The 14948-nt window shown below is 43.1% G+C and overlaps 1 protein-coding gene across 1 annotated transcript in view; it reads left to right on the plus strand.

Annotated features, from left to right (window-relative positions):
* The window catches only part of LOC110497566 (FERM domain-containing protein 6), a 78950-nt gene extending 64801 nt beyond the window's left edge, over positions 1–14149 (plus strand). The window contains exons 10-14 of the mRNA XM_021573728.3: positions 4568–4742; positions 5045–5356; positions 5694–5831; positions 6177–6268; positions 7747–14149. Of these exons, the coding sequence (XP_021429403.1) occupies positions 4568–4742; positions 5045–5356; positions 5694–5831; positions 6177–6268; positions 7747–8043 (1014 nt within the window). The 3' untranslated portion in view covers positions 8044–14149. The remainder of the gene's footprint in view (positions 1–4567; positions 4743–5044; positions 5357–5693; positions 5832–6176; positions 6269–7746) is intronic.
* The last annotated feature ends 799 nt before the right edge of the window (positions 14150–14948 follow it).

A 14948-nucleotide genomic window follows, 5' to 3' on the forward strand; every position in this document is an offset into this window, starting at 1 on the left:
TGGATGGACAAGGTGTCCGAGTAGAATAGGACGGGACAGGCTCAGGCTAGGGCAGAGCCTCGGGGGTATGGCCCTACAGTCATTAGCAGGGTATGTCCTGCTCCACTGTGTGTGGGCTCAGTCTGGGAGGTCCAGAAAGGGGAGAGGAAGACATTTTTTCTGACAACTGTCAGACTCTTGAGAGATCAAATGGTCTTGATCGTGCAGATGGACAGCATGAGAGAGAGCCACTTAAGGAGTGCCAGGCTAACCTTTTAATAAACTGATATCTGACACTGCTCCACTCTTTGTGTGGCTTTGGTTTGGACCAGGGAACTGTTATAGTTATTTATCTCAAATGAGCTGGTCAGAATGATAGATCAATGGGGGTACCACAGGGTTCAATTCTCGGGCCGACTCTTTTCTCTGTATCAATGCTGCGGGTGATTCCTTGATCCACCTCTAAGCAGACGACACCGTTCTGTATACATCTGGCCCTTCTTTGGACACTGTGTTGACAAACCTACAAACAAGCTTCAATGCCATACAACACTCCTTACGTGGCCTCCAATTGCTCTTAAACGCTAGTAAAACGAAATGCATGCTCTTCAACCGATCGCTGCCCGCACCCGCCCGACTAGCATCACTATTCTGGATGGTTCTAACTTAAAATATGTGGACAACTACAAACACCTACGTGTCTGGCTAGACTGTAAACTCTCCTTACAGACTCATATTAAGCATCTCCAATCCAAATTTAAATCTAGATTTGGCTTCCTATTTCACAACAAAGCCTCCTTCCAAACATACCCTCGTAAAACTGACCATCCTACCGATCCTCGACTTCGGCGATGCCATTTACAAAATAGCCTCCAACACTCTACTAAGCAAACTGGATGCAGTCTATCACAGTGCTATCCGTTTTGTCACCAAAGCCCCATATACTACCCACCACTGAATGCTCTCGTTGGCTGGCCGTTGCTACATATTCGTCGCCAGACCCACTGGCTCCATGTCATCTATAAGTCTATGCTAGGTAAAGCTCTGCCTTATCTCAGCTCACTGGTCACGATAACAACGTGCTCCAGTAGGTATATCGCACTGGTCATCCCCAAAGCCAACACCTCATTTGGCTGCCTTTCCTTACAGTTCTCTGCTGCCAATTACTGGAACAAATTGCAAAAATCGCTGAATTTGGAGCCTTATATCTCCCTCACTAACTTTATGCATCAGCTATCTGAGCAGCTTACCGATCGCTGCAGCTGTACATAGCCCATCTGTAAATAGCCCATCCAACTACCTACAGTTGAAGTCGGAAGTTTACAGTTTTTGCAAGTCGGTTAGGACATCTACTTTGTGAATGACACAAATCATTTTTTCCAACAATTGTTTAAAGACACTTGTAATTCACTGTATCACAATTCCAGTGGGTCAGAAGGTTACATACACAAAGTTGACTTTGCCGTTAAACAGCTTGGAAAATTCCAGAAAATGATGTCATGGCTGTAGAAGCTCTTGATAGGCTAATTGACATAATTTTAGTAAATTGGAGGTGTACCTGTGTGTGTATTTCAAGGCCTACCTTCAAACTCAGTGCCTCTTTGCTTGACATCTTGGAAAAATGAAAAGAAATCAATCAAGACCTCAGAAAAAAAATATTGACCTCCACAAGTCTGGTTCAGCCTTGGGAGCAATTTCCAAACGCCTGAAGGTACCCCGTTCATCTGTACAAACAATAGTACGCAAGTATAAACACCATGGGACTACGCAGCCGTCATACCGCTCAGGAAGGAGACGTGTTCTGTCTTCTAGAGATGAACGTACTTTGGTGCAAAAAAGTGTGAATCAATCCCAGAACAACAGCAAAGGACCTTGTGAAGATGCTGGAGGGAACAGGTACAAAAGTATCTATATCCACAGTAAAACGAGTCCTATATTGACATAACCTGAAAGGCCGCTCAGCGAGGAAGATTCCACTGCTCCAACACCGCCATAAAAAAGCCAGACTACGGTTTGCAACTGAACATGGGGACAAAGATCGTACTTTTTGGAGAAATGTCCTCTGGTCTGATGAAACAAAAATAGAACTGTTTAGCCATAATGACCATCATTATGTTTGTTGGAAAAGGGGGGAGGCTCGCAAGCCGAAGATCACCATCCCAACGATGAAGCACGGAGGTGGAAGCATCATGTTGTGGGTGTACTTAGCTGCAGGAGAGACTGGTGCACTTCACAAAATACCGGCTTCGACTTTACAGCCCCAGAGTGTATTCATGTGGGATCGTCGTCATCCGTTTACTATCCAGAAGGTCCTAATTTAGCTTTTCCATGCTTGGTTATGCAACCACTGTGCTTTTCCTTTTCTCTCTATGGGTAGCTAGACCGCCATACACTGAGTGTACAAAACATTATGAACACCTTCCTAATATTGAGTTGCGCCCACTGTTGCCCTCGGGACAGCCTCAATTCGTCAGGGCATGGACTCTACAAGGTGTCAAAAGCGTTCAACAAGGATGCTGGCCTATGTTGACTCCAATGCTTCTCACAGTTGTGACAAGTTGGCTGGTAGTGGATCTCTACTCCAAATAGGTCGTTCCGTCTCATCCCACAGATGCTCAATCAGATTGAGATCTGGTGGCTAGGTAGGCCACTGCAGTAAGCTGAATTCACTGTCATGTCCGTGGAACCATCCCTGGACAATCCTAGCCTTGTGCCATGGGACATTATCCTGCTGAAAAACTCAATTTGCAGATAGGTACACTGCCATGAAGGTATGCACCTGATTGTCAATGATGTTCAGATATCCTGTGGTAAACGTTACTCCGCTTTTATCAAGAGACGCAATGTATGGAAGGAAAACACACCCCACACCATCATCACTAGCCTGCAATGTTGAGATGAGGCATGATGGATGGATGTACTCATGTGGTTTTCTCCATACCCTAGTCGTCCTATCAGAGTGAAACAGCAGGAACCAGGATTCATCAGACCAGGCAATGTTTTTCCAATTCTCCAGCGTCCAGTGTCTTCGTTCCTTAGCCCACTGCAATCGCAGTTTCTTATTTTTTTGCTGAAAGAAGTGGAACTCTGTAAGGTTATCGGCTGCCATACCCCATTCGTGTCAAAGTACGATGAGTTGTGCAATCTTTTATTGGTCTTTGGGCACCAATGTTGTACTGGACTGTCAGTTGACTAACTGTAGCCCGTTTGTTGCGCTGCCCAAATTGTGTCAGCCTCCTTTATCCTCTTTCATCAATGACCCGTTTTCGACCACTGGCCTGCTGTTGGCTGGATGTCATTTGGGTGATGGACAATTGTTGATACACACGGGAAACTGTTGAGCATGAGAAACCCAGCAGCGTGGCAGTTCTTGACACACTCAAAGCGGTGTGCCTGGCACCTACTACCATACCTCGTTCAAAGGCACTTAAAACATGTGTCTTGCCCATTCACTCTCTGACATACACAATCCATGTCTCAATTGTCTCATAAGTAAAAATACTTATTTAACCTGCCTTCTCCCCTTCATCTACATTGATTAAAGTAGATTTAATAGGTGACATCAATAAGGGATCATATTGTAGCTTTCACCTGGATTCACCTAGTCAGTCTATGTCATGAAAATAGCAGGTGTTCCTAATGTTTTGTACACTCAGTGTAGATGGAAATTAAATTCTAGATTGAAAAATTCTGCAACTCTTGTGCATTCGTACACTGCTTCAAACCACCTCTTGTATTTTCGAAGTACAAACCCCAGCAGAAATATTTTATATGGTGGTATAGAAAATACAACTGTTGCTGACACTACAGACTGCTGTTATTGTGTTAAACTTCTGCCAAGGTCCTTAGAGAAATTATTTGGCCACTGTTTTAGTCAGGGTTTCTCAAAGCTCTGACTCTTTGGTTTTGCCAAAATAGCACCCTAGTCCCCTATATAGTGCACTACTTTTGACCATGGCCCATAGGGCTCTATGTTGTAGTGCACTATTTCGGGAATACGGTGCCATTGGGACATAGCCTTTGGAATTTGCTCTCTGGTTATAAAATAAGAAAATGTTGAAATGTTAATGCAGTTTTGTTTGTGTCCCTCAATCAGTAGACTACGCTCTTATCTATATTATAAATACTTCTCCAGAGCGTGTTTTGGTTGTAAAGAAGTACAACAGAAGTAGTTTTCAAGAAGAGACCATTCTCTCATTGCTCTCCCTCCTATTGTGTGGTTTGCGTGTGGGCTAAGTATCTGGCACTCTAGCAAAGTGTCTGAATCTTCTCATGCATCCCCTCTGCAAATGAACAAAGATTCAGAAAATGAACAAAGACTATGAAAATTAACAAAGATGCAACACTCACACTGGAATCAGACAGGGTTGTTTCTCAGGCTCAAAAATATTCTATAATCATAAAGTTAAACATCAATCAATCAATGATTTCAATAAATAAAGCAATCAATTTGTTGCAGAGTTAAAACGGCTGGATGAACGTCATCTGGATGACATAAAGCATGAATATATCCTATAATGTCTGTCTGTCTGTCTGTCTGTCTGTCTGTCTGTCTGTCTGTCTGTCTGTCTGTCTGTCTGTGTTTCAGGGGAAGAAGTTTGAGATCCTGCCTGATGGTCTTCCGTCGGCCCGTAAGCTGATCTACTACACCGGTTGTCCCCTGCGTTCCCGCCACCTCCTGCAGCTGCTCAGTAACAGCCATCGCCTCTACATGAACCTGCAGCCTGTCCTCAAACAGGTCCGCAGGCTGGAGGAAAACGAAGGTAAACTACCTGGACACACCTGGTACTCACCTGCCTCGTCATACCTGGGCATAACCTGTACCTAGTACCTACCTACCTGGCCATCCTTCATACTGGAGCATTCTGGCTACCTACGTGGCCATGCTTCCATACTAGATCAGACTGGCTCTTATATCCTGTCTCTCTGCTTCTCTGTGTTTTTCAGCTTACCTCAACTTTGCCGATTGTAATGGTGTATGTGTTATGTGTGGGTCTCTCTGACCAACAACAGCTTTGGTACTGCTGTATCTAACCCTCTGTGTGTGTCTATCCCTCCTCTCCAGAGAAGAAGCAGTACCGTGAGTCGTACATCAGCGATGCGTTGGAGCTGGATATGGACGGGCTGGACAAGCGTTCCCGGGCCAGCGGTAGCAGTGCCGGCAGCACTGTGTCTCACCTCAAACACCTGTCTCGCCACTCTACCGCCAGCCACGGTAGCTCACACACCTCGGGCATCGAGACAGACAGTTTCCGGGCCCCCGGAGGGACCCCACACCGAGCCCTAAGGACTTGCAGCTCCTCAACGATTAGCCATGGGAGCTCACACACCTCAGGGGTGGAGAGTGGGGGAAAGGAGCGCATGTTGGACGATGATGGTAAGGCAAACTATTTCACAATTACACATTGAACACAAACACATGCAGACACACACTGAGAGCAAGACTGAATCTATCTCCTCCCTTTAGAAAAGTATATTCTGCTCTTGTTCATGGCATTGTTCTTCTGTTGGTCATGCCTGCTCGCCTGCTCAACTAGTGGTCATCACTGACCCTCTAGGTGTCTGTCCCTCCAGAGAATAATAGTAGTGTCTGTCTGTCTGTCTGTCTGTCTGTCTGTCTGTCTGTCTGTCTGTCTGTCTGTCTGTCTGTCTCTCTCTCTCTCTCTCTCTCTCTCTCTCTCTCTCTCTCTCTCTCTCTCTCTCTCTCTCTCCAGAGATTGAGATGTTAGTGGACGACCCTAAAGACTATGAGGAGCTCCATGAGCTGGCCCTAGAGTTGAACCAGGACCTGTGCATCCACATCACTGAGGACATGCTGACCATGACCCCTGACCAGACCAATGGATACTCAGGTATACAATCACTTCCTCACTGTATTCATTCCGCCTGTCTTAGCCTCCTATCTCAGTGCGTTGAGACTGGTTGAATTGTAATTTGGCTGGTAGTAAAAAGTAGTAGTGGTAGTAAGAAGTAGTAGTAGTAGTAGTAGTAAGAAGTAGTAGTAGTAGTAAGAAGTAGTAGTAGTAGTAGTAAGAAGTAGTAGTAGTAGTAAGAAGAAGTAGTAGTAAGAAGTAGTAGTAGTGGTAAGTAGTAGTAGTAAGAAGTAGTAGTAGTAGTAGTAATAAGAAAAAGTAGTAGTAAGAAATAGTAGTAAGAAGTAGTAGTACTAAATGTCATCCTCTCTGTCTGTACCGTAGGGCTCATAGTGAAGGACGTCGGCTCATCCACCTCCAGTTCCTCTGAGACCGTGGTCAAGATGAGAGGCCAGAGCATTGTGTCTCTCCCTCAGGTCAGTGACAGTGACGGCATTTCCTGTTTGGCACTTACGTTTTAGTTATTTAGTAGATACTCTTATCCAGAACAACTTACAATGAGTGCATTCAACTAAAGTAGATAAAACAATCATGATCATTGATTCATCAAGTAAAACCTTCATAAAACATACAGTTGAAGTCAGAAGTTTACATACACTTAGCTTGGAGTCATTAAAACTTGTTTTTCAACCTCTCCACAAATGTCTTGTTAAACAAACTATAGTTTTGGCAAGTCGGTTAGGACATCTACTTTGTGAATGACACAAGTCATTTTTCCAACAATTGTTTACAGACAGATTATTTCACTTGTAATTCACTGTATCACAATTCTAGTGGGTCAGAAGTTTACATAAACTAAACTAAACTGACTGTGCCTGGAGCTTGGAAAATTCCAGAAAACGATGTCATGGCTTTAGAAGCTTCTGATAGGCTAATTTACATAATTTGAGTCAATTGGAGGTGTACCTGTAGATGTATTCCAAGGCCTACCTTCAAACTCAGTGCCTCTTTGCTTGACATCAAAATAAATCAGCCAAGACCTCAGAAAAGAAAACGTAGACCTCCACAAGTCTGGTTCATCCTTGGGAGCAATTTCCAAACGCCTGTACAAAAAATAGTACATAAGTATAAACACCATGGGACCACGCAGCTGTCATACCGCTCAGGAAGGAGACACGTTCTGTCTCCTAGAGATTAACATACTTTGGTGTAGTAAAGTGCAAATCAATCCCAGAACAACAGCAAAGAACCTTGTGAAGATGCTGGAGGAAACAGGTACAAAAGTATCTGTATCCACAGTAAAAACGAGTCCTATATTGACATAACCTGAAAGGCTGCTCAGCAAGGAAGAAGCCACTGCTCCAAAACCGCCATAAAAAAGCCAGACTACGGTTTGCAACTGCACATGGGGACAAAGATCAAACTTTTGGGAGGAATGTCCTCTGGTCTGATGAAACAAAAATAGAACTGTTTGGCCATAATGACCATTATGTTTGGAGGGAAAAGGGGGAGGCTTGCAAGCCGAAGATCACCATCCCAACCGTCAAGCACGGGGGTGGCAGCATCATGTTGCTGCAGGAAGGACTGGTGCACTTCGCAAAATAGATGGCATCATGAGGTAGGAAAATTATGTGGATATATTGAAGCAACATCTCAAGACATCAGTCAGGAAGTTAAAGATTGGTCGCAAATGGGTCTTACAAATGGACAATGACCCCAAGCATACTTCCAAAGTTGTGGCAAAATGGCTTAAGGACAACAAATTCAAGGTATCGGAGTGGCCATCACAAAGCCCTGACCTCAATCCTATAGCAAATTAGTGGGCAGAACTGAAAATCTGCATAATCTTTGCTAGTAAGAATAAAGGAAAAGGTACAGCAGAACAGAACAGCAGTTTTTACGTCATTTAAGTCAATAATTTTACTGATTGTTCTGCTTCTGTTCCATTCCCCAGACCTCCATGTGCAGGAAGCCTCAGACGTCAACTGACCGCCACAGCCAATCCCTTGATGACGTGCGTCTCTACCAGAAGGGCTGTCTCCATTGGGCGGAGCTATGCCAGGACACCGCCCACAGCTACACCTTCGGCTGCGCCCAGGAGCTGAGCGACAGCAGCGGTTACCAGGGCAACCTGGCCGAGCAGTGCGCTGGTATCCGCGGTGACCAGCTTGACTGCTTCCCCATCAAGAGGACCAGCAAGTACTTTTCCCTGGACCTGACCAGCGAAGAGGTCCCAGAGTTCGTGGTGTGATGGCTGATCAGGGGGAGACGGGGATGAGGAGACCCCTGCTCCCCTGCCTCCACATCTCAGATTTGGAGGGGCCTCAGGAAACTGAATGGGACGAGAGAAGAGGGTTGGAGTTTTGGAGAGGTGATACTTGGTTGTCTTTCTATTGCCCTAACCTTTCAGCCATAACCTGTCAGCCATAACCTGTCAGCCATAACCTGTCAGCACCAGACTTGTGAAGAGTCAGATGGACTGTAAAAGCCCTACATCCACCAGACTGACATCACCAGTCAACATAACCATGTAACCACCTGAGATGACATATGTAACACACTACAGAGACAAATAACTGACAGTGAAAGCCCTTTGAGGTATTTTTTGTGTTGCCAAAATGGCAATAAATAAAAAAGGATCAACATTTGCTGGGTTTCAAGAAAACCTATCTGCGCCTTTTAATTGGACCGATGCTGGTTGGGAATGGAGTGTAAAAGGAAAAGTAAGGGAATGTCGAAATATCTCACCATCACTTTTTTATTCAAACAACCTCTGACTGTCTGCGTTTCCAAAGCATGTATTCTCTCCAGATGTTTTCTGGATCTGATTCTTGTGCTTGCGAAGATAAATAATACTTAATTCGCACAGAAAACAAAAACAAACGTTCTGATGTTAACACACTTGCGTGTGCCTACTTCGACTTTACTAATGCAGTGCAAACAAACAAACACACACACAGCGAAGATATCAAAATATTCTACCATGGAGAGTAGATCCCACTCTCCTTTCCCTACAGAAAGAAGGGAACTCTCATTGATAGTCAAGCTAGATGTGCAATGAACCAAAGACAAGTTACACTAAGCACGAAAAGAAAAGCCACTTGGCTCCAAGCCCTCATGTCCACATGATTATTATTTTAGTGTGCATCCAACCAACCAATGAAATGATACAGCCTCCTGAATCCATGACAGGATATGATATCACCATGCGCAGGTTCTGTATCGTTTCAGAATCTAGAGGTTGATCCAGAGGAGGGAATTTGGATTGGTCTCAGAGTATTTTTAGAACAAGGAACGCTAATGATGTCCTTGTTCTCACGTTTCTCCCTTCCATCCCTCTGTCTCTAGTATGAAGTATGTATGATGTGACATAATCTGGGAGCCCAGAACCAAATCCAGCGTGCGCTAGTCTGTCACAAGAGATTAGAAGTGACGCGCCTCCGCTCCTCTCTTTACAAGGAAGTGCAATGTGTCAACAGTTCCCCTGTAGAGTTGTGTCCTAGTGTAGCGACTAGACTGATATTATGAATACACCCAACGTGCCTTCATCACCTATGCAGGCCCTGAACCACAACCATGCCTTGACAATCAATCACAGCTTCTCACTAAGCAATGCAACACTCCCACATGAGTCACAGAGATCAGTTTTAAGTCATAAGGTCAATTTTAAGCTCTTCATCTGTAACTTTATTCTTGGTCAGCAGTACATTGGTATTTAAAGGCCCAGTGCAGTCAAAAAAACATGATTGTTCTGTGTTTTTCTATACATTGCCACACTATGATGATATACTGATGATATACTGATGAAATACTGTAAAAATGCCCTTTTAGTGTAAGCTGTTTGAAATGAATGCCTGATATTTTAGCCTGTTTTGGTGTGATGGAGTTTTAGCCTGCCTGGTGACATCACCAGGCGGTAAATTAGTTAACAGACCAATAAGAAAGAGTACCAAACCTCTGCCAATAACAGTTAGTTTTCCCCTCCCCACTCAGAACACTCACAGACAGTCCTAGCAAAGTTATTGTTTTTCACTAAGAAGCTATTTTTGTTTATTTTTCACCATTTTAACTGAAAACAGTAAGCTACTTAACTGTTACCCAGAAATGATTTGATATTGAGATAAAAATACATTGGACTTTTAATCATTGACTTCAGAGTTTAAACATCATTATTCAAACAGTTTTAGCAGATTAACCAATAATCAATGAAGGGGATTACCCTAATGTCATCTACCATCCCTAGCCTAGCTTTATGTTAAACGTGGCACTTATTTAAATCTGTGGTAGTTAGGTTCCTGTCATGTGAAAAGTAGCCCAGATGACGTCATGGGCTGGTTCAAGACTTCCTGACTACATCATTGGCTGTGCCAGGTCTGATGCTTGGGGCAGGATGAGTTTCTACATGCCCTCACCTGTCTGTCTGTGTACAGAGCTGAGGAAAGCTGTAAGATGTAATCACACACACACACACACACACACACACACACACACACACACACACACACACACACACACACACACACACACACACACACACACACACACACAATGGAGCTGGGTTGGCTTTAGGCCAGCTATGAAACTGACATTTTCACTTTGTTCTTTCTATATGTTGGTAGTTTATTGTTTTTTTCACTCGGCTGTCTTTGTTAGTCCTTAAAACTGTCTTTTGTTTGTTTTGTCTCGATAACTATTTTAAATTGGAACTTGTTACATTTGTTTCTTTCATTTGATCATTTTAGCTGATTGGAAGTAGAAAGTGTAATATTTTTTGTATGGGGTGTTTTAGAACAGTGAGATTCGTTGTATATGTTGAAAAGGTATTCTTTGTGTGCAGTTGGTGTGTGTCAGTATTATAAGCAAAGTACACTCACCGGAGAGTTTATTAGGTACACCCATCTAATACCGGGTCAGACCCCCCCCTTTGCCTCCAGAAGAGCCCAAATACTTTGGGTGTCGGAAACATTCCACAGGGATGTTGGTCCTCGCAATGGCATCACGCCTGTTGCTGCAGATCGGATGGTGGTACATTTATGCTGCAAACAGCCCGTTCCAACTCATCCGTGACAAGGATCGACGAGTTGTGCATTCCGTTGTGCCGGTCTGCACACCACTGTTGTTGTACTGTTATTTATCTGTTTGTGGCCCGCCTGTTAGCTTGCACGATTCTTCTTTCTCCTTTGACCTCCGTCGTCACCGAGCTGTTTTCGCCCACAGGACCTCCGCTGACTGGATGTAAACCCTAGACGCTGTGATGTACCTAATGAACTGTCCGAGGAGTGTATGTGACAGTGTTACAACCCTGTGACACCAAATTCACTTATTTTCAATATTGGGCCCTTTTTTACCCAGGTATAGTCGTGATTTCAACGTACAGTAGCTGAAGAACATTGATAACAATCCGTTTAATTGGCCAAGAGGCAAGGTGTGAAACCCAACACTTCACAAATATAAAGTTAGATTTCTTATACATTACTTTCTGTTAAAGTGTAGAAACAGACAAGACTGCCCTCTCTTGCCTCTTTTATTCGCTATCGTCATAGAGATTTCTTACTCTTAAATCTCCGAACCGTACCTACTCAATGTAAATTGAATCTAGCGTTTGTCTTCCAAATTTGTTTTACATTCAGTACTTTTGCATTTCTACCCCAGTCAGTAAACCTTATTGAGAAGACCGTTTCAGTGACCTCCTCGTTTTATGTGTAGTGATAGTACAGTAGGCATGTACAGTTGAATTCCAAACCTCATTCACATGGTTTAATATCGCTAGAGTAATGAACAAAAAATTACTACTTCAATATGTACTTGGAATTCAAAACTACTGTGTGCCTCAGTTAAGCAATAATTTGTCAGTGTGGATCAACATTCTAGCTGAGCTTTTCCATTGCTGCTCCAGAGATCTTTATTCTAGAACATTCTAGAGCCCTCTAAAACACTTCTGGAACCTTTAGAATGTTTCAGAAGCAGCTCTGCTGTGGTACAGTGGAGAGACCTGACATTTTCACTTCTCTTCACAGCTGGTCTCATCAGCTGGACACGTTGGCCTAGAATACTGAGCATGGCATCTTGGCCTAGAACCACAGAGCAAAGCATCTTGGCCTAGAAACACAGATCAGGCCAAGGCAGCAAGAAACAATTGTTGGAAAGAAATGTGTAATAATTAATTCACTTATGAATTTGATATCATTGTCTGATTTCAAAGCAAAAATTAACGCTGTAACAGTTTATATTCCAACTCATTAATATTGGGTATCTGAGAAACAGAAAGAAGGTTGTTCACATGTTGAAATGAATCGTTTTCTGGTAGATTATTGGTGATATATTAACCCAGTGTGTGTCCAGGTACATAGCCATAAAAACAGAATCACAACCTGAAAACTTTTGCATTCGGATAAACTCTCTACTCTGGTGACTTAGGCTTCAGTGCATATCATAAGTATTCAGCCCCCATGGATTTCTTCAAAATTTATTGTTGTCAATGATCTACACAAAATACTCATGTACATTTGAATTCATGGAAAATAGGACACACATATACGCTGAGTGTACAAAACAGAGCACCTTCCTAAAATTGAGTTTCACCCTGTTTTTTCCCCTTCAGAACAGCCTCAATTTTTTGGGCATGGACTCTACAAGGTGTCAAAAGCGTTCCACAGGGATGTTGGCCCATGTTGACTCCAATGCTTCCCATAGTGCTGTCAAGTTGGCTGGATGTCCTTTGGGTTGTGGACCATTCTTGATACACATGGGAAACTGTTGTGTGAAAAACTCGGCAGCGTTGCAGTTCATGATGACACACTCAAACCAGTGCGCCTGGCACCTACTACCATGCCCCATTCAAAGGCTCTTTTGTCTTGCCCATTCACCCTCTGAATTGCACAAGTTCACAATCCATGACTCAATTGTCTCAAATCGTTCTTTAACATGTCTCCTCCCCTTCATCTACACTGATTGATGTGGGTTTACCAGGCAACATCACTAAGGGATCATAGCTTTCAACTGGTCAGTCTATGTCATGGACAGTGTGTCTTGATTAGATAAATATGTAACTTCTAACAATACATGTTAGAAACACCTTTGGCAGCGATTGCAGCTGTGAGACTTTTTGGGTAAGTCTCTTAGACCTTTGCACACCTGGATTGTGCAATATTTTCACATTATTCTTTCAAACTTCTTCAAGCTCTGTCAAGTTGGTTGTTGATCATTGCTAGACAGCCATTTTCAAGTCTTGCCATTAGCTTTTCAAGCAGGTTTAAGTCAAAACTGTAACTAGGCCACTCAGGAACATCTTGGTAAGTAACTGCAGTGTAGATTTGGCCTTGTGTTTTAGGTTATTTTCCTGCTGAAAGATGCATTTGTCTCTCAGTGTCTGGTGGAAAGAAGACTGAACCAGGTTCCTCTCTAGGATTTTGCCTGTGGCTAACTCCATTCTGTTTATTTTTATCCTGGAAAAACTCCCTAATCCTTGCCAATGACAAGAATACCCATAACATGATGCAGCCACCACCATGCTTGAAAATATGGAGCATAGTACTTGGCGATGTGTTGCATTGAATTTGCCCCAAACATAAAACTTATTCAGAGCAAAAAGTCCTTTGGCACATTTGTTGCAGTATGAATTGTTTAGAGCCTTTTCACTCTGTCATTTAGGGTAGTATTGTGGAGTTACTACAATATTGTTGATCTAGCTTCAGTTTTCTCCCATCACAGCCTTTAAACGTTGTTACTTTTTTTTAAATGGCCTCATGGTGAAATCCCTGAGCTGTTTCCTTCCTCTGCTGGCAACTCCGTTATTAGGAAGGACACCTGTGTCTTGGGTGTATTGGTTCACCATCTAAAGCTTAATTAATAACTTTACCATGCTCAAAGGGATATTCTGTGTCTGCTTTTTACCCATCTACCAATCTGTGTCATTCTTTGTGAGTCATTGGAAAAGCCCCCTTGTCTTTGTGTTTGAATCTGTGCTTGAAATACACTACTCGACTGAGAGACCTTACACATAATTGTGTGTGTGGGGTAGTGATAAAAATGTACCAACAAATCACAATTATATCCAGTTCAATCCCACTTTGTTAACTCAACAAAATGTGAAAAAAAATCCAAGGGGGTGGTGGGGGTGAATGCTTATGATATGCACTGTATATACACGGCCATACTGACACCGAGTAAGTGTCTGTATGTCTGCACTAAGTATCCATAGTCCTTTCTGTGAAAGGATCTCCCTTCAGGAAAAACATTTTTTGGGGTCAAACCCTGTAGTAGTGAAAATGTTTTGTTAATATGAAGTCTGGGGCGTGCCGCCTTGGTAATAATACCCATAACAATATTCAATAAAAAGGTACATTTATTTGCCAAAATCGAGCTGTCCTGTCCTCTCTGATGTTTGGTCAATCTTGTGGAAGCCATTATTATATAACAGACAGAGCAATAAAAACATCCGACAGTCAAACACACTGGCCCTGTTCGAATACTTTAAAACATTGTACTTATTCTCTTCCTGAAACCAATTCCGATAGCGGCTATTTCGAAGATGGATCTACTTGCAGTGACTGTGATTTCCGTTTGTTTTCCGCTACTTAATTAACTTGGCTGAGTGCAATGACTGTAAGTTGCTCTGGACAAGAGTGTCTGCCAAATGACTCAAATGTAAACAAACTGTTAGACGAGTGAATACTTTAACCCTTCCGTGAAGTATTCACGGATCTAACAGTTGGTTTATCAAAGCAAAGCTCTGTAGTAGAGTCAGTCACCTGTCCAAATCATGTTTAGATCATGAATTACTTTAAGTGGGGAATTTTAAAGGATTCAAACTGAGTCCTCTGCTCTCTGATTGACATTCTGAGAACACTGGAGAAAGCCAGGATGCTGTATCCATGAAGACATGCTGCCCTCTGCTGCCCACGGAGAACATCTTTCCTCAGCAGTTTTTCTACCTCGTCATACCCTAGTTAGCCTCCAGGTGCCAATGTTGGCTGTGTTCCTACAACACCAAGCCAGAGCCGTGAGGTCTGCAGAAGGGTCGAATAGAGATGAGGGATCATGAGGCAACATCATCATCATCACACACACACACACACACATTGCACATAAATGTAACATGCCTGTCTCTCTCTATTCCCTCCCGATGTGCTCTGGCTCCTCTGGCTAAGAGGGAAT

The sequence above is a fragment of the Oncorhynchus mykiss genome, chromosome 19, assembly GCF_057628025.1.
Source record: "Oncorhynchus mykiss isolate SJ-2025 chromosome 19, ASM5762802v1, whole genome shotgun sequence".
In the NCBI taxonomy this organism is placed as follows: Eukaryota; Metazoa; Chordata; class Actinopteri; order Salmoniformes; family Salmonidae; genus Oncorhynchus; species Oncorhynchus mykiss.